The sequence below is a fragment of the Lactuca serriola genome, chromosome 2 (genome assembly GCF_051521515.1).
Source record: "Lactuca serriola cultivar US96UC23 chromosome 2, Lser_US96UC23_V15, whole genome shotgun sequence".
In the NCBI taxonomy this organism is placed as follows: domain Eukaryota; kingdom Viridiplantae; phylum Streptophyta; class Magnoliopsida; order Asterales; family Asteraceae; genus Lactuca; species Lactuca serriola.
Window position 1 is genome coordinate 224142132 of NC_136409.1, and position 27221 is coordinate 224169352.

The 27221-nt window shown below is 43.8% G+C and overlaps 1 protein-coding gene and 1 pseudogene across 1 annotated transcript; one reads left to right on the plus strand and one right to left on the minus strand.

Annotated features, from left to right (window-relative positions):
• Nucleotides 1-9357: 9357 nt before the first annotated feature.
• LOC145091024 (5S ribosomal RNA) lies at nucleotides 9358-9475 on the minus strand (annotated as a pseudogene).
• Nucleotides 9476-11626: 2151 nt separating this feature from the next.
• On the plus strand, nucleotides 11627-12670 carry LOC145090115 (uncharacterized). Its single transcript, XM_079028457.1, has one exon. The coding sequence runs from the start codon at nucleotides 11627-11629 to the stop codon at nucleotides 12668-12670; it is 1044 nt and encodes a 347-aa protein (XP_078884583.1).
• Nucleotides 12671-27221: the final 14551 nt, after the last annotated feature.

Genomic DNA, 27221 nt, shown 5'->3' on the forward strand with positions numbered 1-27221 from the left:
AATGATCTTCCCCTGCTACTGTACGAGCTATCGAGAGTCGGACGGTGAAGGCCAAGGCACCGAAGGTACGAGGACGAACCTTCTATTTGACAGTTGAGGAGGTCCGCGCAACGCCCGATGTTGTGGCTGGTATGTATTCTTTCATGTATTCATTTGATGTTTATTGTGCTTATAATATGATGTGCGTAGGTACTTTTCTTGTGAGTGTTGTACCTGCCTTGGTGTTATTTGACTCGGGTGCGAGTCGATCTTTTGTATCATTAACCTTCAGTCAGCACATCGGTATCAGTCGGGAGGTGTTGAGTCGACCACTGCGAGTTTCCATAGCTGACAAGAGAGCGGTGTATGCCACTGATGTGATTCGAGGATGTGTACTCGAGATATTCCGTGTTGGGTTTCCAATTGATTTAGTCTCGATTGCGATGAGAGGTGTCTGTGTCATCGTAGGCATGGACTGGTTGAGCAGGTTTGGAGCGGTTATCGACTGCGAGTGACAGCTGGTGACCATACGAGACCCTAGTGGGGGAGGGCTTACGGTGTACGGCAAGGGTACCCGTTCTGGGTCAGCGTTTGTTTGGACGCTAAAGCGAGGCAGAGCCTACAACAAGGCTATAGTGGGTTTGTGGCCTATGTGTTGGATACGAGAGTAGACGCGGAGAGGCCAAGATCGATCGATGAGTTTCCGATAGTGCGGGAGTTCCCGGATGTTTTCCGTGAGGAGTTGCTGGGTGTGCCTCCTGAGAGGTAGGTGGAGTTTCGCATTGAGTTGGTTACGGGAGCGGCGCCTATTGACAAGGCACCCTATCGCCTTGCGCCACCAGAGATGCAGGAGTTATCCTCACAGCTATAGGAGCTACTGGGGAAGGGGTTTATTCGGCCGAGTAGCTCACCGTGGGGAGCGTCGATCCTTTTTGTCAAGAAAAAGGATGGTTCACACCGGATGTGCATTGATTACCAAGAGTTGAACAAGTTAACGGTCAAGAATCGTTACCCCTTACCAAGGATCGATGATTTATTCGATCAGTTACAGGGAGTGTCTTGGTTCTCCAAGATCGATGTGAGTTCTGGATATCATCAGATGAGAGTGCGTGATGAGGATATCCAGAAGACGGCGTTCAGGACTCGCTATGGGCATTACAAGTTCTTGGTGATGCCTTTCAGACTCACCAATGCACCAGCGGCATTCATGGATCTCATGAACAGAGTGTGCAGACCGATGTTGGGGAAGGGGTTTATTCGGCCGAGTAGCTCACCGTGGGGAGTGCCGATCCTTTTTGTCAAGAAAAAGGATGGTTCACACCGGATATGCATTGATTACCGAGAGTTGAACAAGTTAACGGTCAAGAACCGTTACCCCTTACCAAGGATTGATGATTTATTCGATCAGTTACAGGGAGTGTTTTGGTTCTCCAAGATCGATGTGAGTTCTGGATATCATCAGATGAGAGTGCGTGATGAGGATATCCAGAAGACGGCGTTTAGGACTCGCTATGGGCATTACGAGTTCGTGGTGATGCCTTTCAGACTCACCAATGCACCGGCGGCATTCATGGATCTCATGAACAGAGTGTGCAGACCGATGTTGGATCGTTCAATGATAGTGTTCATTGATGATATATTGGTGTATTCGAGATCCAGGGAGCAGCATGAGGAGCATTTGAGAGAGATCCTTGGAGTTCTGAGATCGGAGAGGCTTTACGCCAAGTTCTCCAAGTGTGATTTCTGGTTACGAGAGGTCCAGTTCCTGGGACATCTCGTTAACCAGAAGGGGATATTGGTAGATCCGGCCAAGATTGAGGCGGTGATGAGTTGGGAGGTGCCGAGATCCCCCACTGAGATCAAGAGTTTTCTGGGGTTGGCCGGCTATTATAGGAGATTTATTAAGGATTTCTCTAGGATTGTTGTTCCTCTCACCAGGTTGACTTGGAAGGGCGTGGCTTTTAGTTGGGGCTTGGAGCAGCATACCTCATTCGAGACACTTCGCCAAAGATTATGTGAAGCCCCAGTGTTAGCTCTTCTGGAGGGGATGGAGGACTTTGTGGTGTATTGTGACGCGTCGATATCGGGATTGGGTGCGGTGTTGATGCAGAGAGGGCACGTGATAGCATATGCATCAAGGAAGCTGAAGCCTCATGAGGCGAGGTATCCTACTCACGATCTGGAGTTGGGGGATGTGGTGTTCGCTCTCAAGATCTTGCGTCACTATTTGTATGGGGTTCGGTGTACCATATACACAGACCAAAAGAGCTTGAAGTATCTGATGGATCAGCCCAACCTGAACATGTGCCAGAAGAGATGGTTAAATGTGGTAAAGGATTATGAGTGCGAGATCCTATACCACCTAGGCAAGGCTAACGTTGTAGCCGATGCCTTGAGTCGTAGGGCGGAGAGTGCCCCGATACGAGATGTTTATATGAGGATGACAGTGATGACTTAGGTGTTTGACACCATTCTGGAAGCTCAGGTAGAGGCCATGAGACCGGAGAACCGCAAGAGAGAGCGGGTGATCGGGCAAGTATTTGAGTTCATTGCCGATAGTCGAGGGCTTATGACCTTTCAGGGTTGGATATGGGTGCCATTTTAGGGCGGGGCACGTACCATTCTGATGGAGGACGCGCACAGATCGAGGTTTTCGATCCATCCCGGGGCCACTAAGATGTATTTGGACCTGAAGAGAGACTATTGGTGGCCCTGTATGAAGAGGGATGTTGCGTGGTTTGTGGAGAGGTGCTTGACCTGTCGCAGGGTCAAGGCCGAGCACCAACGGCCGCATGGCAAGTTGCAGCCACTTGAGATTCCCCAGTGGAAGTGGGAACAAATTTCCATTGATTTTATCACCAAATTGCCGAGGACTGCGAGAGGTGTCGATGCAATTTGGGTGATCGTTGACTGGTTGACGAAGAGCGCTCATTTCCTTGCTATCAGTGATAGCTCTTCTGTTGAAAGGATGACAGAGCTGTATGTGAGAGAGGTGGTATCGCGGCATGGAGTACCGATCTCGATCATGTCGGATCGAGATGTGCATTTCACTTCCAGGTTCTAGAAGAAATTCCATGAGGAGTTCGGTACGAGGCTGCATTTCAGTACTGCATACCACCCACAGACGGATGGTCAGAGCGAGCAGAAGATTCAGACGCTTGAGGACATGCTTAGGGCATGTGTGTTGGACTTCGGAGGAAGTCGGTACATGTATCTGCTGTTGGCTGAGTTTTCTTATAACAACAGCCACCATTCGAGTATCGGTATGCCTCCCTTGAGTTGTTGTATGAGAGGAGGTGTCAGACTCCCATCTGCTGGGAAGAGGTCGGGTAGTGAGTGTTGGGTAGCACTGAGTTAGTGCTTCAGATGATAGAGCAGATACGACAGGTCAGGCAGAGGTTGTTGACAGCTCAGAGTCGCCAGAAGAGTTAAGCGGATAGGCGACGATCCGAGCTTGAGTTCCAAGTGGGAGACTTCGTACTCCTGAAAGTATCTCCTTGGAAAGGAGTGATCCGATTCAGGAAGAGGGGCAAGTTGGGGCCCCAATATATTGGTCCGTTCAGGGTAACCGCGAGGGTAGGCAGGGTAGCATACCGTTTGGAACTACCTTTAGAGTTGAGCCAGATTCATGATACCTTCCACGTGTCTCAATTGAGGAAGTGTACAGCCGACGAGTCGGAGGTGGTGCCATTGGGAGATATTCAGGTGGATGCGAGCCTGAATTATGTTGAGAGGCCGGTTGTGATTGTGGATCGAAAGATCAAGGTTCTGAGGAACAAGGAGGTGCCCCTGGTTCAAGTCCAGCGGCAACATCAGAGAGGGTCAAAGCTGACTTGGGAGCCGGGTTGGAGATGCGGGAGCAACATCCAGAGTTATTTGCAGAGCAAGACTTCGAGGGCGAAGTCTGATTCTAGTGGGGGAGAATTGTAACATCCGGATTTCCAGGTATTATGTTTGATCATGGTTTTGAGTAAAAGAGAGGGACTCGACGAGTTGACGCTTGGACTTGTCGAGTAGGATCGCGTTTGCTGACTGGATTAATGAGCGGACTCGACGAGTCGGAAAGGGGGGACTCGACGAGTCCACGCTGTGGGTTGAAACCCTAAATCCCCAGGCCTGAGCCCTACTTAAAGGACCTTATATCCCTCTTGTGCGACTACCTGTCCAAAGAGAGTGCCCCTTGAGAGCTTGAGCGAGTTGAGAGAGTGATAAGGCCATATTGATTGATTTTGGTGTGATTTAGCAAAGGAGAAGTTGTTTCCAGCAAGAGGAGGTCAAGGGATCTGTGGATCTAGGGTTTTCAAGTTCAAATTTACACTGTTGAGGTATCAAATCGAACTTCCTTTCTGTTTTGGGTTAAGATCTATGATCTAGGGTTTTCTATAACCTTTTAGGGCTTGAAAAGTTGATTTTATGGTCCCTTGCTGTGTTAGACCTCGGATCTGGACCCATAGAGGTCCAAAAAGCCTTCCCCGTTCTGCTTTATGTTGGTTTATGGAGGAAAGGAGACTAGGTTGCCATTTAAGAAGCCATTTCACCAAGGAAAGCCTTGGGTGCATTCATGTGAGTCAAGTTTCAACCTTTATGTGGTTATTGGTCATGGGGAAGTCAGCTCTATAGTTAAGAGAAGAAGATCTGACCTCAGAAGGTCATTTGAGAGTTGTTATGGGAGCAACTCGCCGAGTCCATAAGTGGACTCGACGATTCGAGTCGGGGTTGCCCCACGATTCGTTGCAGAGTAACCCGGCGAGTGGAGGAGGGACTCGAAGTGCCAAGTGAGGCTTAGAAGGATTCAGGGGACCTGCAAGGACTCGTCGAGTCGCCCGAGTGCACTCGACGAGTCTGGTCAAAGTTGACAGTTGACTAGAGTTGACTTCGTTGACTATTGGGGTTTAGTCAATGTTTGGACTTTTGAGCCATTGGAGGGGTAGAATGGTCTTTTACCCTCCTTAGAGTAATTAGAGAGGGATTAGCCTAGTCTTTGAAAGTCGTAAAGATTAGAGTAATTATTTTATGTGATTAGGCGGAGGCTAGATCAGTATTTCCGAGTTCGAGGGTTTCCGAGTTATCCGAGGTGAGTCTTCTCACTATACTTTACCTAGAGTGGTAATTAGAGTTATGTGACAGAGTATGTTGCATGCTATTATATGATGTGATATCTATGTGATTATGTGCTATATGTGATTCAGAGCTTACAGAGTTAGGACCAAAAGGTCCACAGAGTTAGGACCAGAGGGTCCACAGAGTTATGGGACTAGAAGGTCCCACTGAGACACTTTGACCAGAGGGTCATACAGAGTTATAGCCTAGAGTGGCTAATTTTGTGTTGTATGTGGTATTTTGGGGAACTCACTAAGCATTTATGCTTACAGTGTTTTGTGTTATGTGTTTCAGGTACCAGTGAGGATCGCGGGAAGGTGCCGACATGATCAGTAGACACTATCTGAGTTTTATACGTTTTGATCTTGGGATGTGTTTTCATGGTTTTGACATGTGATACAATGAGATTTGAGAATATGTATGAATGAAATTACATTTTTAAAAGTGAAAAATTGTTTTGAAATTTACGTTGTTACAAATAGAGTGCATGAATTGCCTTAACTAGCTAGGCAGATATAAAAAAACAAGAAAAACAAGGTTGCATGGAATCCATGACTATTCCGTCTCCTAGAATGCTTGATTATTGATTTCCTGATAATACATGCAGTTTTGAAGGTCAACACAAGGCTGCTGAGAGTTATACGTTTTCTACTAGTGCAATAGAGATACTTTTAAAATGATCAAAAAGTATTTTATTTGTAAGTAAAACAATACTTATAAAGGTCTTTGTAAAGAGCCTTTAGAGAAACTTTGAAAACCAAAAAGGTGTTTTTCCATAAGTCAAACCCTATTCCTAACTATTTTGAAGTGAGAGAGAAACCAAATCCATGGTTTGCAGAAAAACTATTAATGTTTATAGTGAGTTCTATAACCAAGCTATACGACTAGAGGACCCTCCACAACGCTTCATTTGGATGTCATAGAACTGAAAAGATAAATATCACACAATTCGATTTGTCGTCGTGGTTGTACCTAACAAATGTAGGTGGCGGTGTCAACCCGTATAGATCTATACATATGTATCTCGCTCCAAATGATCAATTGTTATAGTAGTAGTGGTCTTTTAAGTATTTCTACCTAGGTAATGAATAACATCTCATTATAAAAGCCACTAAATAATGTATATGAATAACATGTCCTATCTTATATGTAGATAGGCATCCGGGGTGTAATGATTGAGAGTGGATAGCCCTTAATTATATGTAGATAAGTCACTAGGCAAAATGATTTACGTTGCATAAAGTTTATAAAATTCGAGTATGTTCGATAAGTATATGCATCAAAGTGTACAATACTTGCTTAAATAAGTGGTAAATCTAATAGTAGTTATCATAAGTACATGTATAAACTCTAAGTTATAATATTTATAACCTATATATATATATATATATATATATATATATATATATATATATATATATATATATATATATATATATATATATATATATATGATATAAGTTTTGAAATACTACAATGGTGGTAACCTTTCAAGACATGTGATTTATGACACACATAAAATCATAACATTTTGTAGTATGTAGCATATGTTATTTTTGACTAGTTGTTTCATTTAAAATAACCATAACATGTGTATATGTCAAGTTTATAACTAGTTTCTTTATATAAAAATTTTATTTAACAACTAGTTTTAATAAACAAGATATGTTTTGTTTTGCATAAACGAAATAGTGAGCATATGTATTCCCCCACCCCCCGTAAATATATAAAAGCTATAAAAAGAGGTCGTAAGCACTCACCCTTGAAGCATGATTTCGTTTTTGGTTCGTTTTGGGAAGCTTGTCATGAGAAACCGTATTTTACACCTTCTTGAATTTGAAATAAACCACCGGTACTATTTTAATTACTTAATTAACAAAAGGGGCTATTTCAAATTAACTCACACAATTGGAAGGATTGTTTTAGTAAATTAATTAACCAAAAATGACCCTTTTGATCAATCTTTTCGAATGCAGGCTATTTGGATTTAAAAGATACAAATGGAGGGGTTAGTTATGCCAAAACTCATTAAATGAAAAGGGGATCATGGTTTTTTTTTTTTTGTGCCCTTGTTTTCAATAGATCGGGAAAAGCAACGAAACGTAGGCAGAGGAAAAAAAGAGTGCACCCGCGGTGCTTGGGTGGTTTGAAGGAGAGGATCAAAACAGCGATCGATAGAGGGTAGTTCGGTGGTGGCTGGTCGGTCGTAAGAGGGAGGGGCAGCCGCTGATTCCGGCATGCCCTTCGTGGGTAATTTCTTCTTCGTCATCGACATCCACAAAGTCAAAGGAAACTGAATCAACGGTGGTGTTCGAGGGAATGTTTGGTTGTGGTGATCGACAGGAGGTGGCGATGGGAGGGAGAGTCGGTCCAATGAGGCGAATCGATGCAGCAACAGCACGTGACCGGGGGCTGTTCCGGCAGCCTCCTTGCTTCTTCTTCTTTTCTGTTTTGGACAGGAACAACGAGGGATAGGGAAGGAAAGATAATCAGTGATCCAAAGGGTGTTTGGGATTGCTTCAATTGACAAAAAAAGGAGAGAACAAGGCTTGATGACCCTTTGTTGGCCTGACCGGAAAACAACTACCCCAGTGGTTTCTTGACAGAAAACAATGAAGAAGAAAGGAAAGAAAAGCAAAGTCAAAACAATGATTTTATGGGTGTTTTTCTGCTTCTATCACAGGGAAAAGAGGTTGTTTCATCTTTATTGTTCACCGAAAATAGTAACCACCTCCGGTGGTTTCATTGACAGTCCATGAAGAAGAAGAGGGAAGAAGAGGTTGTTGGCCTCTCTTTCGTTTTTTACAGCTACCATAGAGAAAAGAAACAACAACAAAAGTAATGCTAATTGGTAGACAAATGTGTAATTTTTTGGTAAGTTGAAATGTGGAAGAAACATTGTTTGGTTGTCAGTTTTTCTCTATTATTGTGTACTTTTGATTGATAACTGAAGCAACCTCATGAACTTCCCTTATTGCACTAAGTTTTCATAAGTGTAAGTTAGAGGGAGGAGTGTGTCTTGGTTGGACGTGTTGAGTACTTTGAGTGATCATTTGAGTGAGGTAATGAGCCACATAAGTCCCATGCAAGTATTACCTCAAAGGTTAGATCTACACTCCAAATCACCCCTGCTTGTATTTTGACGTGAGGGAGGAGATGGGGTAGGAAGGTGGATGTGGTTAAAGGGAGAAAGAAATGGGCATGTTGGCTGATGAGTATCATGGAATTAAGAAGGTGATAACACTCTTGATGAGGTTATCTTTCCCATTTAAGCCTTCAAATCTTTCTAGATTTGCATGCCAAGATCCGACGTCTAATATTTTTTTTCCAAAGTGACGAATCATAAAGCCGTCTGCACTGATTCCAGAAACCCGAAATGATTAATTTTTCGAGTTGTAGAACTCCGGGAAGGTGCATTTAAAGATTTGTGTTTAATTGACTTTATTCGTCCGATTTTTCGACTTTTACAAATATTTTTTTCTAAAAATATTCCAAGTATGAAATCAAATAATTGATCATAGTCTGAGTCCAAAAATATTATCAGAATTTCCATCTGGGGTGTTTAAGTGCCTCAACCAATCGAAACGGTTTCTGCAGTTTAAATAAAATCAGTATTATACTGGTTTGTTTTTTTTATAACGGTCGTATCTTTTGAATACGAGCTCCGTTTTGGACGTTTTTTATATTTTCGGACTCAGGTGAACATGTATTACGAGACTATAGTGTTTGTTTTGTTCACAACTGCTTAATACAAAATTTTAGTTTTTCAAACGTATTAACTAGGGTTACATTTTGTACTTTATGATTCGTTTGAAATTTTCCACAATTGGAAATAAGATACAATCTCATATCTTATTTTAATTGCAATGACACTATTTATTTTTTAAAATATGCATTATAGCCCTATTGTGTAAACCCTTGTAACATCCCCCTCTGACATGTATCACAATATTGTCCGTTTTGGGCCACTCGGCACGAGGACTTCCCAAGGGGTCACCCATCCTGGTACTACTCCCGCCCGAGCACACTTAACTGCAGAGTTCTTATGGGATCTGCTGCCCTCACGGCTTTAAAACGCGTTGTGATATGGAAGGTATCCACACCCCTTATAAGGAATGCTTAGTTCTCCTTCCCAGCCGATGTGGGATCAGATCTAACCCACTTTCACCCCCCATTAGAGGGTTCGACGTCCCCGTCGAACACATCGACCCGTGCCCTGGCTCTGATACCATTTGTAACATCCCTCTCTGGCACGTATCACAATATTGTTCGCTTTGGGCCACTCGGCACGAGGACTTCCCAGGGGGTCACCCATCCTGGTACTACTCCCGCCCGAGCACGCTTAACTGCAGAGTTCTTATGGGATCTGCTGCCCTCACGGATTTAAAACGCGTTGTTGTAGGGAAGGTATCCACACCCCTTATAAGGAATGCTTAGTTCTCCTTCCCAGCCGATGTGGGATCAGATCTAACCCACTTTGCACTACGTCGCATAGTCACCAGGGTTCATACAATTGGCACTACGTCTCATAGTCACCAGGGTTTACACAATAGGCACTACGTCTCATAGTCACCTGGGTTTACACAAAAGGCACGAAGTCACATCGTCACCAAGGTTTATCAAATAGGCACGAAGTCCCATCGTCACCAACTATTCCATCTACCCATGTTCTACCCAACATTTTTGTAGATATAAATACAAATACAATTTAAATCATTTAACACCCGTATAAAAATATCAATTCCAAATCCATCTCAAATAGATAATTTATATATAACACATAGCACATATTTTATAAAATACTTCATATTTATGTGTAAGATGAAAGTGACTATACACTCACTTGATCAGAAGATGATTGGGCAGCACTACGGCTTGCAGAAGTAGTGTTTCTCCGTAGATCTGGAAGATCTTCACAAAAACCGGCTCCTCGCGGGCATCGCTTCGGCTCGGGAATAACGCTCTTCGGGATCCTCGGGGCTTCGGATCTTGCTTTGGGGCTCGGAAATATTACCGGGGCTTCGGGGTATAAACGGCACGCAAAACGAGGCAAAAACTAGAGAGAAGAAAGAGTTTGAACAAGAGAAAATGGCTGATTTCAAGTTCTATTTATAGGCTAAGGGTCTGGGATTACGCGGGGCATAATCTCAAATTACGCGGGGCGTAGGGAGTAGTACCAGGATGGATGACCCCTTGGGAAGTCCTCGTGTCGAGTGGCCCAAAGCGGACAATATTGTGATACGTGTCAGAGGGGGATGTTACAAATGGTATCAGAGCCAGGGCACGGGTCGATGTGTTCGACAGGGACGTCGAACCCTATAATGGGGGGTGAAAGTGGGTTAGATCTGATCCCACATCGGCTGGGAAGGAGAACTAAGCATTCCTTATAAGGGGTGTGGATACCTTCCCTACAACAACGCGTTTTAAATCTATGAGGGCAGCAGATCCCATAAGAACTCTACAGTTAAGCGTGCTCGGGCGGGAGTAGTACCAGGATGGGTGACCCCCTGGGAAGTCCTCATGCCGAGTGGCCCAAAGCGGACAATATTGTGATACGTGCCAGAGAGGGATGTTACAATATGTAAGTTATAAAGCTTTAACCTTTATGATTCTTATGCATAGATCTAGTGATTTGTCACATTGTTTTACCTTTTGGTCCCATTTTCTAGATTTTCCTTGGATTTTGGGAAATTCCAGAGTTATTAACTTGTTTGAAGTTCATATCTAGACATTAGGAGGTGATGTGACCTGGCTTCAACCGAATTAGCGCTACTGAAGAATCAATGGCGTCATCCGTTTGTGAGACGAAGAACACAAACTAAAAGCAAAAGGCTGAAGAATCAATGGCGTCCGAAGGCAGCGATGGACACGATGGCCATCAGGCTAGTCCCATATGCTCCATTGCAACGTTGGACGAAACACGCCGCCCATGACGGTCAACAGAGCGACCCTAGGTGAGGGAAGCTCTACGATAACTACCAACACCGCCTCGCAACCGACTACTCACCAACTGAGAACAACTCTGGCGGGGCCACTCTTAACCACATCCCTTTAGATGCCGCCATTCTTTGTACCACCGATGCAACAACCACCACTGATCTACTCAACGATGCTACCACCAGGCCAAGTTCTCATCATTCAGCCGTCGTTTTCAGTGCCACCGTTCAATCAGGTGACGGGTGGAATGGGCCAATGCTTTCCTTACCCCCACTGGCGCAGACTATGGTAGCTCATACACCACCTATCTACTCGATGGCGGACAACCTTCTTCTTCGGCTATTCTCTCCAGTTGCCATTCTAGCAACACCCCTTTTACGGACCAATTCCAGGCTACCATGCATCGGCGCCATATGGTTTAAACCTCCAACACCAGTCGCAAGGCACATCAACCGTTCCAACCCAAGACTGCCTTTCCCGCAGCGTCACATCCCCGTTTGTCAAAGAGTTGCTAGACTACGAAATACCAAACACGGCCAAACTACTAACACTCAAAGCCTATAATGGCACTACCGACCCAGACAGCCACATCGACACGTATGAGCGGACAATGACGTCTCTGAAGCTTGATGAGAGGTTATGGTGCACATATTCCCCGATGACTCTCAATGGCAACGCAGACACATGGTTTAAGACGTTGCATCCAGGCAGCATCTCCAATTTCGCTCAACTTAAATACTTATTCCTTACCAACTTCATGCAGCTACGAAAGTACAAAGGAGATTCTCATTCCATAATAGGCTGCAAGAAAAAGGAGGGTGAAACTGTACGAGAGTATTTCACCAGGTTCATAAACGCCACGTTAGACGTGTCGGGACACGACGAGGGACTCATAGCTGGCGCTTTCAGATGGGGACTTTTACCAGGCCCTTTGTCACAAAAGCTCATGGGTAAGAAACCCCAAACGAGGGCTAAGTTAAAGGAGAGGGTAGAACGATATCTGAGGAAGAAAGAAGGCGAAGCAGCAAAAGAGGCATACCTAAATGCTATGACGACCAAACGCCACAATCCAAGCCACACGGACTTTCGAGAGGGAGGCAGGCACTTTGGCCAGGTAAGGAGGCCCCGTGTGAGGTTTCGGCCATTCGATAAAGACGACAGACGGAGTCGTCGACCGGAGGTGTACACAGTATCAGAAAAACAACAACCAACCAAGTCACCCAAGAGCCGGTATTGCGAATACCACGAAAGCAAGACACACGACACTGCTAGTTGTTCGGTACTCAAGAAGGAAATGGAAGAAAAGCAGCTCAAAGGAGACTTGGTGAAAATAGCACGGAGCCTGCGCGCCAAATTTGACGCTAAAAACGCCAAGAACGCACCTCGAGAAGGAGTTCAACCCAAGGAAATATTCATGATACGTAACAAAAGAAGTAGGGAGGCACAATCGCCAAATCGATGGGTCCCCGGGCCCTTGGCGCGAACGCTCACGTTCTCTACGCAAGACCCCCGTCCGGAAGGATGGAGAGGTGATAACCCATTGGTAATCCAGGCCTCCATCAAGGATGTAACCATACATAGAGTCTACGTCGACACAGGGAGTTCGGCATACATAATCTATGAGCACTGTTTTCAGTTTCTCCTAGATCGTTAGAAAGACAACCTGAGACACACAACGGGGAGATTGGTCGGATTCACCGGCCACAGCCTGTGGCCGTTGGGCACGATTATCTTCCCCCTGACAATCACCAGCCACGATAAACAACGAAAGAAGACGATCCTAATCAACTTCGTGGTCATTCGACGTTCGGCAGAGCACAACATTATCTTGGGAAGAACGACCCTCCTAAAGCTAGGAGCGGTCCCATCGACCATGTATGGAATCTTGAAGTTCGACACTTCGGCGGGCCCAAGCACAGTACTTGCCACCCCTCCCAGGGAATTACAGTGCTTTACGGTCATGAAGCCAATAGAGTTGACTAAGGAAACAAAGAAATCGCGGCAAGACCCAGCAAGAGGAAATGAAATAATCAACGAAGGATACCCTGATCAACCGATCAGCATTGGTCACAACCTTCCAAGTCACGTAAGGGAAGCAGTAGTCGACTTACTCAAACGGTACAAGCACATATTTGCATGGACCCCTACAGACATGGTGGGGGTAGATAGGAAGGTCATTGAGCACAAACTAGCGATCAAGCCAGGGACAAAGGAAGTGAAGTAGAAGAAAAGGGTCCAGGGAGGGGACCACAACAAGGCAATTAACGCTGAAGTAGCTAAGCTGACGGAGGCCGGAATAATAAGGGAAGCAGTTTTCCTAACCTGGATTGCTAATCCGGTTATGGTACGCAAGCAACACGGGTCATGGCGTATGTGCATTGACTTCTCAGACTTGAATAAAGCATGTCCCAAGGACTGCTATCCCCTCCCGGAGATCGACCAGAAAATTTAGTCTCTGCAAGGGTTTAAGCTAAAGTGTTTCCTGGACGCATATAAGGGATACCATCAGATTCTGATAAGTGAGCAGGACGAGGAAAAACAGCTTTCTACACGGATCATGGCACATTTTGTTACACCAAGATGCCTTTCGGATTGAAAAACGTGGGAGCTACATACCAGCGCCTGGTCGACTCGGTTTTCACCAAGCAAATTGGGAAGAATATTGAGGTGTATGTCGAAGATATGGTGATTAAGAGCTCCCATGAAAGCAAAATGTTGCAAGACATCAAGGAGACCTTTCGTACGCTAGAAAGGGTCAAAATGAAATTGAATCCGGCTAAATGCACAGTCGGGGTAGAAGAAGGACAGTTTTTGGGATACTATGTTACCAAACAGGGCATCCAGCCTAGTCCAGTTAAAGTGGACGAGTTTATGGAGACACCACCCCCAGGCACCCTCAGAGAAGTACATGGTTTGAATGAGAAATTCACGGCCCTGAGTAGGTTCATCTCGAAATCCGCTGGCAAGGCCATGCCACTATTCCACACACTGAAAGGCTGCATTGAAAAGAACAACTTTCAATGGACAGCTGTAGCAGAAGAAGCGCTCCAGAAGATCAAGGAAGCACTACACAAGCTGCCCACACTGGCCAGTCCCATCCCAGGGGAAACACTGCAAATGTACCTCTCGACCTCAAATGAAGCGATATCCTTAGTGTTAACCGTAGAAAGGGAATGAGATCAGAAGTCGGTATACTATGTGAGTAGGGCATTACAGGGCCCTGAGCTCAATTACCCCACCCTGGAAAAGCTAGTCCTGCCGCTCATCTACGCGGCGTGACGTTTGAGGTGCTACTTCCAAGCGCACCAAATTGAGGTGCTAACAAATTGTCCCATCAAACAGATATTGCTCAAGCCAGAAACGTTGGTTCGGTTAGCAAAGTGGGCAATTGAGCTAGGGGAGCATGATATAAGCTATCGTCCAAGGACAAGCATTAAGGGGCAAGCACTAGCTGATTTCTTGCTCGAAATTCCAGACGAAGGAAACTCAGCTAAGGAAAGAATTTGGGCAGTAGAGGAGGTCCTGGCCAACGACTACTCATGGACACTATATACCGATATGGCGTCCAACAGGGAAGGTTCGGGGGCAAGCTTAATCCTGACTAGCCCAGAGGGAGAGGAAGTGACTTATGCCCTTTGGTTCGACTTCCACACCTCAAATAACAAGGCGGCGTATGAAGCCTTGCTCGCAGGGTTGTGCTTAGCCAAACAAATGGGTGCAAAGGCTGTGACAGCCCTAACAGATTCGAGATTAGTCGCGAACCAAATTAACAGAAGTTTTGAGGCAAGAGATCAAAGGATGGAGAGGTATGTGAGAATGGTGAGGTAGCTAATCCAATCCTTCAGACAGTTCACGATTAAGCAGATACCTCGGAGCGAGAACAAAAGGGCATACGCCTTAAGCAAGTTGGCATCTACATGTTTCGATCATCTATCAAAGAAGGTTTTGGTAGAAGTACTCAGGGAAAGAAGTATTGATGAGCGGCAGATAAATACCTTGACAACCACTGGGCCCACATGGACGACCCCATTTATGGAGTATTTGCAAAGGGGAGTACTACCAGACGACCACAGTGAAGCCAGGAAAATACGTATAAAGGCACCCTCGTATGCGTTGATAAACGGGAAACTGTATCGAAAAGGGTTTACGACACCCTGGTTGAAATGCATAGATCAGGCCAAAGGGATGGAGGCACTACAAGAAGCGCACGCAGGCCAGGCGGGCGCACATGAGGGAGCTAGAGCTTTAACGAGTAAAGTGCTCCGGATGGGAATATACTAACCCACTGTATACCAAGACACGCTGGGAGTGACTAGGAAGTGTGGGGAATGCCAGTCTTATGCTCCAGTCCAAGCAAACCCGTCGGTACCACCGTAGAACATATCTAGCCCATGGTCGTTCTACCAATGGGGCATAGACATTGTAGGCCTATTCCCGGAAGCACTTGGAAAGCTGAAGTACATGGTGGTGGCAGTAGACTACTTCATAAAATGGATTGAAGCAGAACCGCTAACGTGCATATCAGGAAGGCACATGATAAAGTTTGTATGGAAGAATATCATGACAAGGTTCGGAACGCCTAAGGTGCTCGTCAGTGACAACGGCCTACAATTTTTTGAAAATCCTTTCAGAGAATGGTGCGCCAGTAAAGGGATAAACCAGCGGTTCACATCAGTGGCGCACCCACAGGCTAATGGGCAAACAGAAGTGTCTAGTCTAACCATTGTGAATGGGATCGAGAAACGGTTGGGTAAGGCAAAGGGGAATTGGTCAGAGGAGATATTGGCAGTATTGTGGTCATACAGAACCACTCCACGAAAAAGCACATGGGAAACCCCGTTCAGCCTAACATATGGGACGGAGGATGTACTCCCCATGGAAATAACGGTTGGCACGCTAAGAGCCGTTAATGCGGATGAAGAAAGCAATGCCCAAGACCTAAGGTTGAATCTGGATGTCCTCGAGGAGAGGCGCGAGAAGTTGGAGATACGCCAAGCTGCATATAAGCATGTTATAGAAAGATATTACAATTAGAGGGTAAAGGAGAAAGCGTTCAGAGTAGGGGAGTATGTGCTAAGAAGGAACAAGGCAAGTCGAACCCAAACTCAAGGCAAAATGGGCCTAGTATGGGAGGGCCCATATATGATCAGAAGCAAATAGGAATGACGCATATGTGTTGGAAACAGTGGAAGGAAGGCGGATACCAAGAACATGGAATGCCAGAAACTTGAAGAAGTTTTTCTTTTAAGGACGAAGTGGCAAACAGCCCCAGCTGCCCAGTGTCATGCTTAGTATACCACATTTTTAAGTATTTAGTGTACTCGATTTCATGCTTAGTGACATGATTCTCATACTTAGTGTATTGGAGCCCACGGTCAATGTAATCGAATGGTTGATATACCAAATTTTAATACTTAGTGTATTAAATCTTATAAAATGTTTAAAATACTTAATGCTTTAAATTTTATTGTCGGGTGCTTAGAGAACCTAGCCTTGACACTTAGCGTGTCGATACTAATGTGGGCAAAACAAAATGCTTAGTGCATCAAAATATTGTTAGAAGAAAGCAATGCTTAGAGCATGCAGCCAGACACCCAACACACCAAACGTCTTTACATACAATCAAAAGATAAAGTTTTAGCAAAGCCCATACATTACATGCCCAAAGCTAAACAGACAAAAAAAGAAGAAAGGGCAAAAACAACAAAAGGAAACTAGAACAACCATAGAGAATATTTTGACGCCCCAGGAGGGGTAGCAAACGATGCCTGAGCATCTTTGATTTCATCACCACTATGTCCATCGCCAACAACCATTCCCACCACCATACCCTCATCACCCACTCCAATATCGCAGTCACCATCATCCTCAACATCTTGTCCATCCTGACCAGCATCACCCTCGATCACCTGCATAGTCTCATCCCCTTGAATCACCATACCCTCTGGGGTACCTTCTGAACTAGAGAAAGAACACAACTCTCGGAGGCCCCCAATATCCAAATCTCCCAAACCCAATAAAGATGCGTGATCCATACTCGCAAACAATAACATAGCATCATTCACGCTAACCACCGGACTAGCGGAGGAAAGACAAGCACCAGCGTCATTAGACCCAACTCCAGCGGTCACTTTCTAAACAGATTTAATCCTAGCCACAAAAGCAGCGTGCCGAATGAGACTTATGGCATTCGTGAAATCCAGATGCTCAATTAGCTTGTCCATAATACGAACAACACCCACATGTACCAACCAATCCAAATCCCGGCGAGAGACACCCACATCCGTTTGCAATGAAGAGATTAACTTGTCACGCTCAGCAACATTGTGCTCAAGACTCTCAACTTGAATCATCAAGCCTTCATTCACTTGAGTAAGGGAGTCAACCTTGGCCTCTAAAGCGGCTCTAGCTGTTGGAATAGTGTCTAAGGCTGCAACTATATTAGGCAAGTGTTTGATCCGGTTGTGCATGGTCCTTTTGGGTTGCCTTCACCATAGCAACTTGATAGGATGATTTATTAAGAGAGAGTAAATATTATTAATATATTATGGGAATAATATAATGAATAATATATTGTTATTTGATTAATATAAGTCATAGAATTAATTAGAGTTAATTTGGTGACTTAAAGAGATTAATTAAATAAAGGGGTATAAACTGTCAATTGTTTGATAGTTAAGCTTTAGACTGTAAATCCATTGGGATATGCTTTGGACGAATTCTAAGAGTATTAGGATAGCTAAAATCGTCCAAAGGCTTATCTATGGAATGGATTTGGATAGCCTTAAGAGAAGATTATCCAATTAGGGTTTAGGTTGTAACCCTTAAGGAGTCTACAAGTATAAATAGACCCTATGGCTGATGGAATTCGACACTTAACCTAAAGTAAGGAACCTCTGGTCGAAATTCCTCCCCTCTCCTCTCTCCCAAATCATCCTCCTTGCTTTGGTGTTTGTAAGCCATTAGAGGAGTGACATTTGTGACTCTAGAAGCTCCAAGACCTCAAGATCAACAAGGAACTCAAAGGTATGATTCTAGATCTGTTTCAATGTTGTTATTTAACCTAATTAGTCATTAGAAGACTTGGATTCAAAGCATGTTTATTAGAAAGCCTAGATCCGAGCAATAGGGTTTTGCATGCGCACATAGGAAAGTTCTTATGGCTAAAACCCATCAGTGGTATCAGAGCTAGCTTGGTTTTCTTTAAATTGTTGCTTGATTAACTGAAACAAACCTACAAAATTCGATTTTTAGGTTTCTGAGTCACTGACTCGGCGAGTCCCAAGGTGGACTCGGCGAGTAGGCCTGACTCGGCGAGTCCCCTTGTGCACTCGGCGAGTCCAGGCGTCAGGAATGACCAGATTCGGGATTTCTTTGTGTTTATCTTATGGAAACTTACCTTAATCATAATAGATCAACCTAAATCCGATTTTATGATATATATGACTATTATCTTGATCTAGCAAAAGGTATTTATCAACTAATTAAATATTTAATTTCCTTATATGATAATTAATTAGTTATTTTAATTATTTTGGTAATTATCTTTCAAAGGAATCTTGAATAAATCAAATATAGATAATTAGGATATTAATTGTTAATTGGAATTATTTGATCCTCCATGTTTTAAATGTTTAAAACTTGTCCTCAAGTTTTGAAATTTATATTTGTGATTAAAAGTTTTAATTTAGACAACTTAAATTTCAAACCCTAGATTTTAAAAGGTTTAAAATACAACCCTATACTAATATGATATTATTAGAATAATATATATATGTATAACTAAATGCTAGTCTTACCGTTAGTAGGCCTCATTCACGAAGCCAATCTATAAGGTGGGTATAAGGTTGCGGCCTATAAAATGGCGCTTAATGGGTGTACACTCACACCCACCGCTTGCTTGATTGGTGGAGGGTCGTTAGCCGAACGGGTAGGATAGGGCAACCTCATCCTCTCATTAAAAGTATAATAAGAAATACAAAGTAACTACACATATTTTAAAATTTCCCAATTCTAGTTACTTTAGGAAAAGTGAATTGATGCAATCCCATGAAATTACACTTTGCACCTTGCTAAGAAGTTAGTGGAGCGTGTGTGGTTTACCGGCACACTAATTGGTTCTAAGCAAAGGTGGCAAAGGGTGATTCATTGTTTATCATAGTTCAATGGAGCGTGTGTGGTTTACCGACACATCGAATAGGTGATCGTTACAATGAAGGCACCATGTGAATTTGCATGGTAATTCACACCCGCTTTGTGATCCTCGGCATCCCAGTCACAAACGAGAGGGGCATATCGAGATTTAAACATGCCATTGAATAGTTTCAATGAATCTCATCCGAACCTAGGAATTCTCAAAAACACTTAGGACTAATAGTTTAGGTTTTTGTGATGGAGAATTAGTGAATCGTCATTCACTTACCTTCAATTTATTTGCATGTTAGATTACGGCATCCCTTTTCTAATATGTAAATGTTATTGTTGGATCCTAGCCCTAATTTTCTTATTGGGTGATAATTAGGGATTCTTATTCTAATCTATATTTGTCCTTTTCTAATTATAGATGTCAAACGCAAACAACACTGCTGCTAGTTCTTTCACGTTGATGAGCCTTTGCCAAAAGGTCACATTCGATGGAACGAACTTTAGCGAATGGATAAGATACATTCGCACCATTGCTCGCTATGAGGACAAGGAGTATGTCCTTGATGAGAAGCTCGAGAAAATCAACACCGAAATCGCTACTCCAGCCGAAATCACCGCCTTTGAAACTCATGAGCGAGATGCAACGAAGGTACATTGCATCATGATCGCCACCATGAACTCCGAATTCCAAAAGTCCTACGAGGACATGTACCCGTACGAGATGCACCAAGACTTATTGGAGAGATACCATCAAAACGCGAGACAAGAGCGTTATGAGATTTTCACCAACATGATTTCCGCGAAGATGGGTCATGGAGAATCTCTTACCGTGCACTTGCAAAAGATGCAAAGGTATGTCGACCGCCTTCGCAAGTTAAATGTTGACTTCGGGGAAGACTTGGCGATCGACATGGTGCTTCACTCTTTGCCTCCGATGTACAACCAATTTAGGATGACCTACCACATGAACAAAGAAGAGATCACCCTAAGCAAACTCCAAGGTCTCTTGAGAGTCGCTGAGAGCAACTTCAAGGACAAGTCTGTTGCACCTACTCCCAATCCGCCCGCTGCTCCTGTCTTGGCTATTGGTCAAGGAAAGGGAAAGAAGAGGAAAGCTTCATCGAAGAACTATCGCAAGGTGAAAGCCCGAGATGGTGCCTCTTCTAGTGGGACCAAAGTTGATCCCGCTAAGCCCTGTTCTAACCCGAAGGAGGCAGAGTGCCACCACTGCCACAAGATAGGACATTGGAAGAGAAGCTGCCCGGATTACCTGCAAGCAATCAAAGAGAGAAAGATCAAGCCATCTTTCGCAGGTATATACACAATCAAATCTAACGATTCTAATCATGCTATTTCTTAGGTTCTTGATACCGGTTGTGGTTCTCACATTTGTTCTAATGTGCAGGGACTAAGAAGAAGTAGGGATGTGGAGCAAGGAAGAATCAATCTAATCATGGGGAACAGAAGATCATCGCCTGTAACCAAGATTGGAGTGTATTCTTTAGTGCTTAGGAATAGTTTAGTTTTAGATTTGAACAATTGTTCCTATTCGCCAGAAATGGCTAGATACATCATTTCATTTCATGGTTTATATAGACAAGGATTTAGATTTTCTTTTAATAATGAGAATGGTTCTATTTTGGCTTATCTAAATGGTGTCTTTTACTTTGAAGTTATACCATGTAATGGAATATATGAAACTGTTATGATTGTTGATAACTTAGGAAATGATGTTTTGAATATTGATTCTTCCACTAGTATGGATAAAGCATCCTTGTGGCATTGTCGTCTTGGACATGTCAACAAGAAACGCATAGCCCAACTCCAAAAGGATGGAGTGTTGGAGTCATTCGACCTTAGGGAAGATGACACATGCGAGTCTTGTTTACTTGGAAAGATGACTAAGTCACCCTTCACGAGTACATGTGAAAGGGGCGAGGGTCTATTGGACCTTATACATACCAATGTATGTGGACCATTTAGATCAACCACGAAGGATGGGAACCGCTTCTATGTGACTTTTACCGATGACTATAGTAGATATGGTTATATCTACTTAATCAAGCAAAAGTCAGACACCTTTGAAAAGTTCAAAGAGTTCGAGAATGAAGTGGAGAATCAATTGGGCAGGAAAATCAAGATGCTTCGATCCGATCGAGGAGGAGAGTACCTAAGTCTTGAATTCCACGATTATCTCAAGGAGTGTGGAATAGTTTCGCAATTGACGCCTCCTAGGACACCGCAGTTGAATGGTGTGGCAGAAAGGCGTAATCGAACCTTATTGGATATGGTTCGCTCTATGATGAGTCGTGCTTCACTACCAATCTCTTTTTGGGGGTATGCCTTAGAGACTGCCGCCCATATCCTTAACCGAGTCCCTACTAAGAAGGTTGCCAAAACACCTCACGAGATGTGGACAGGGAAAGCTCCCTCGTTGGCACATATCAAGGTTTGGGGTTGCGAGGCTTTCGTAAGACGAGATACTCACGACAAGCTTGAACCTCGAAGTGAGCGATGTATTTTCATCGGCTACCCGCAGACATCCTTTGGATATCTCTTCTATAGACCGAAGGACAATGTTGTCTTCGTTGCAAGGAGAGGAGTTTTCCGAGAGCGAGAACTCATAAGCCAAGGAGACAGTGGGAGGCAAATCGAACTTGAAGAGATTCAAGAATCGATAGATGAAGGAACCTCTACCGCTGGCATTCAACCCGAGGAGGAAATTCCGGTTGAACCGATTGCCGAATCCTTACCTCTTAGACGTTCCGACAGAGTTAGAGTTCATCCCCAGTTTTATGGCTTTCATATTACTACCGAAGGGGACACGTATATTAGTGATGGTACACTAGTAAATCTTGATGAACCTAATAGCTATAAGGAAGCCATGGCAGGCCCGGAGTCTGCAAAATGGAAAGAGGCAATGGATAGCGAGATCTAATCCATGTATGATAACCAAGTTTGGAATTTTGTTGATTACGTGCCCGGACGTAAGACCGTTGGGTGCAAATGGATCTTCAAGAAGAAGACCAATGTGGATGGGAACGTACACACATATAAAGCGCGATTGGTCGCAAAGGGCTTTACTCAAACTCCCAGAGTTGACTATGATGAGACCTTCTCACCAGTTGCGAAGATTAAATCTATTAGAGTGATGCTAGCAATTGCCGTATTTCATGATTATGAGATTTGGCAAATGGATGTCAAGACCACTTTCCTTAACGGAAAGTTGGCTGAGGATGTTTACATGGCTCAGCCAGAGGGGTTTGTGGATCCGAAGCATCCGGATAGAGTGTGTAAGCTTGAGAAGTCCATTTATGGACTTAAGTAAGCGTCTCGCAGATGGAATCTTTGCTTCGATGAGAAAGTCAAAGAGTTTGGATTTGTACGAAGCGAAGACGAATCTTGTGTATATGTCAAAGCCAGTGGGAGTATAGTAAGCTTCCTCGTGCTATATGTCGATGACATATTACTCATAGGAAACGACATCCCGACTCTGCAGGAGGTTAAGTCCTGGCTCGGGAAGTGCTTCGCTATGAAGGACCTCGGAGAGGCTTCTTACATTTTGGGAATAAGGATAGTAAGAGAAAGAAGTAAGAGACTAATTGGACTTAGTCAGAATACTTACTTAGAGAAGGTACTAAAACGTTTTAGTATGGAAAACTCAAAGAAGGGAGAACTACCGATACAAAGTAATGCCAAATTGAGTAAGACTCAAAGTCCGAGTACCGAAGCTGAGATAGCGGAAATGAGCCGAGTACCATACGCTTTCGCAGTTGGCTCAATCATGTACGCTATGACTTGTACTCGCCCTGATGTAGCCTTCGCTTTGAGCATGGTTAGCAGATATCAAGGGAATCCTGGCAAAGCACATTGGATTGCGGTGAAAAACATCCTTAAGTACCTTCGGAGAATGAAGGAATGGTTCTTAGTCCTCGGAGGGAGTGATGACTTGAAGGTGCGAGGGTATAGTGACGCCAGCTTTCAGACCGACAGGGACAACTACCGTTCGCATTCGGGCAGGGTCTTTACCCTAAATGGAGGAGCAGTGACATGGAAGAGTTCCAAACAGGAAACCGTAGCTGATTCAACGTGCGAATCAGAGTACATTGCAGCGAGCGAAGCGTCGAAGGAGGCAATATGGCTAAAGAACTTCATTGGTGATCTTGGAGTTGTACCTGCCATAAAGGAGCCAATGGAGATTTTTTGTGATAACGAAGGTGTGGTTGCCTTGACCAAGGAACCGAGGGATCATGGTAGATCATGACATATCGACAGAAAGTATCACTTCATTAGACATCGTGTAGAAGAAGGACAACTCATAGTGAAGAGGATATCATCAGAAGATAACCCAGCAGATCCTCTTACGAAGGGACTGAGTAGGGTTAAGCACTTGCAGCATGCTAGGAGCATTGGGCTGAAGGATGATATTAGCATAGATTAGATAGTATTAGAAACGTGTAATAGATAAATGTAATTGACATTTGATGATTAAATAAATGAGTTTTATTTATGAGTAATGTTACTATCTTATGTTAATTGTTTAGCTATTGTTTCATTTTGCATGTTTTGACTTCCAGAATAATTGAGTTTATTAGGAATAATCGAATTATTCAAATGGTCCACAATCGTTCATATGTTGGGAGTAGATATGAATGAAGATTGTCATGAATTGGTGTGTAGAATGTCTAAATGGTGTTAGACATAGCAAAAGATTGCTGCAACGTTCATGAGTGCTTATGAACTAGTTTTGAGCATTGGAATAAACCCGCACTTGCTGGAATCACCTTATGGAATACGATATAAAAGGTGACCGCAAGACGATAATATCATATAGTCTTAAAACCTAGATATATGGTTTATTATTTGTTAATTGATTGTACATTGATAATACGAAAACGCATCAGTAACTTGGTGTTATAAAACGTATTGTTGTGTATAGTTGGTTAATAAATAAGTAAATGCATATAAGTCGAAGTTTATCTGTAACTTTTCTCTAAGAGGGTAAAAGCGATATCTCGGCCGCTCGATGATTTGATTTGACTTATGTGTCGGGCCCGGTCAGAACTAAATTGATGTGTTCGATTAAGTTCTATGTCAAATAAATCAGAGATCGAGAAACCTAAATGCTTGACTAACCATTCCATAGGATTGTCAGCATGATATCTAACAGTGGACTGTACATTCCCTTATCTAAAGGACAAGATTGATTAGATCAGAGTTGACAGCGTCTTTGAGAGCTACGATTGCAAACCGAATTGTACTTGTATAGTTACTAGACTTATCCAAGTGGGAGACTGTTGGAATAGTGTCTAAGGCTGCAACTATATTAGGCAAGTGTTTGATCCGTTGTGCATGGTCCTTTTGGGTTGCCTTCACCATAGCAACTTGATAGGATGATTTATTAAGAGAGAGTAAATATTATTAATATATTATGGGAATAATATAATGAATAATATATTTTTATTTGATTAATATAAGTCATAGAATTAATTAGAGTTAATTTGGTGACTTAAAGAGATTAATTAAATAAAGGGGTATAAACTGTCAATTGTTTGATAGTTAAGCTTTAGACTGTAAATCCATTGGGATATGCTTTGGACGAATTCTAAGAGTATTAGGATAGCTAAAATCGTCCAAAGGCTTATCTATGGAATGGATTTGGATAGCCTTAAGAGAAGATTATCCAATTAGGGTTTAGGTTGTAACCCTTAAGGAGTCTACAAGTATAAATAGACCCTATGGCTGATGGAATTCGACACTTAACCTAAAGTAAGGAACCTCTGGTCGAAATTCCTCCCCTCTCCTCTCTCCCAAATCATCCTCCTTGCTTTGGTGTTTGTAAGCCATTAGAGGAGTGACATTTGTGACTCTAGAAGCTCCAAGACCTCAAGATCAACAAGGAACTCAAAGGTATGATTCTAGATCTGTTTCAATGTTGTTATTTAACCTAATTAGTCATTAGAAGACTTGGATTCAAAGCATGTTTATTAGAAAGCCTAGATCCGAGCAATAGGGTTTTGCATGCGCACATAGGAAAGTTCTTATGGCTAAAACCCATCACTAGCATCATCAAGGATAGCCTTCTCAGATACAAGGAGCTGACACTTTTGTTCAGAAAGTCGGAGGTCTTCACTAAGCTCTCCAACGCGATGCTCCAGCCCTACCACCCGCGACTCGCACGTGGCATGAGTAGCCTCCATTTCGTTAAGGGAATGGATGCGTCGGGAGTTGGCAAAAAGGTAAAACATAGCTCGCGCGGCGGTGTAAGCCATGTTGTGGGCAAGAGCAGGGTTACCCATGGCCTCCATGTCACTAACTGCAGCAGGAGGAAAAGCATGGCGAGAGAACTCCAGAGCATTGGCACGAAAGGATAACCGAGAATCATCGTGAAGATTCCAAGAAGGGGCAAAGATAGGGGACCTGGCAGAACTTTCCCCAATAACACTGCCCAAAGGGAGTGATGCCTGGTCGGGATCGCTAGAGTCCTTGACAGGAGAAAGCTTCCAAGAAAGAAATATAACACTTGGAACAGGTATGTGTGAGATAGATGGAACAACGGGCTGATCACGCACCCCATAGATCCCTTCAAACTATTGCACGTCATCATCAGGGATCACAACCACGCCGGTTGGCATGGAAGCCATAGAATTCAACAGGCGGGAAAAGCTACGCCTGGTCTGAATTCTTTTGGCAACATTAGGTGCGCCGATAATTGGTTCACCCTTGGCCAAAACATCTTTCCTCTTCACCTGCATATGCCGAACATCAGCGATGATACCCTCTTTGCTATCCTCGCTACTCTCCATGGAAGAAGAAAAGGTACTACCCAGAGGCATGACAGCAGAAATAGGGAGAGCGTGGAAGGGATTCATCTACGACGTTGAGTCACCTGTAGGAGAAGTAGAAGGGGCAGCAATCAAAGCAAGTTGGACCACCCGGTGAGGCGGAGGAATCCGGTCAACTAGATCCACCTCGCGGCACTCCAGCTTACCCCGGTAGCGTTTCCGCAGAACTTCATCCATAGACAAAGAGTATTAAACACCTAGTAAAGCCAGAACGTGAAGTATCGATCACCAAAAAAAGGAGGGAATGAAAAGAGGAAAAGAGAAAGCCAAGCAAGGCACTTACCATCAACGTTGCAAAAGAACACCGCCATTGTGCCACCGCGCCTCCAAGAGGGGCTCATCCCTACACCGGAGAGGAGGGCCTCAGAGTAGTCCTCAGGAGTTACTTGGATACTCTTTAGGTAATCAACAATGTCCTGAATGTGGGGGAAAAGCTTAGGGATAGTATCAGCAAAGGTATTTGCACGATACCGACCACTCCTAACCAGTTCTTGATTCACCCACAGCCACTTATCCTGCCAGTTCTTGGGGGTTCGTCCGTCGGGAACTAGAGCATGTCCTCCTCGCCGGACTGAAAAGGTACACTTATCTCCGATGACGCAGAATCTAAAGAAGTACTTAAGCACAAAATAGTCAGGAAGATAGTCATTGGCCCTGCAGATCATCTCGAATGCTACCACTTTGTTAACAGCGTTCGGGGTCAGCATCTGCAAGCTGCAACCATCCTTCTGGAGAACTTCCTCCTGAAAGTCCGTTAACGGGAAACGGATGCCAACGACTAGGGTTTTCAAATAAACCCCGATTTTAGCAGAAGGGGGGAGGAAATGCTAGAACCCGGAGAAGGAAACTCCACACCCTCCTTAGAAGATAAACCATATGATTTTTCAAGTTGGCGGTATTCAGCGGCGGAGGGAAGGATACCAGGAAGACTCGCCATAGAGGATGAGAAAGGAGAAAAACACAGAAAAAGGAAGACGAAGAAGGATGAAGAAAGAGTGAAGGAAAAAAGAAACCCTATAAGCGTCTTTATAAAGAAACGGAAAGGGCAGGGCACTTAAAATGTCTGACACGATGACGTAACTGCCAGCCATCATGCGCAGTCACGTCGCCATTAAGGGCGGAATGACGGGTAAAGAAAAACTAACACGTGTAAACTAGTTAAGCCCAGAACGCCGTAACTAGCGCTGCAACGCTACGGCTACCGGACTGGGGGAC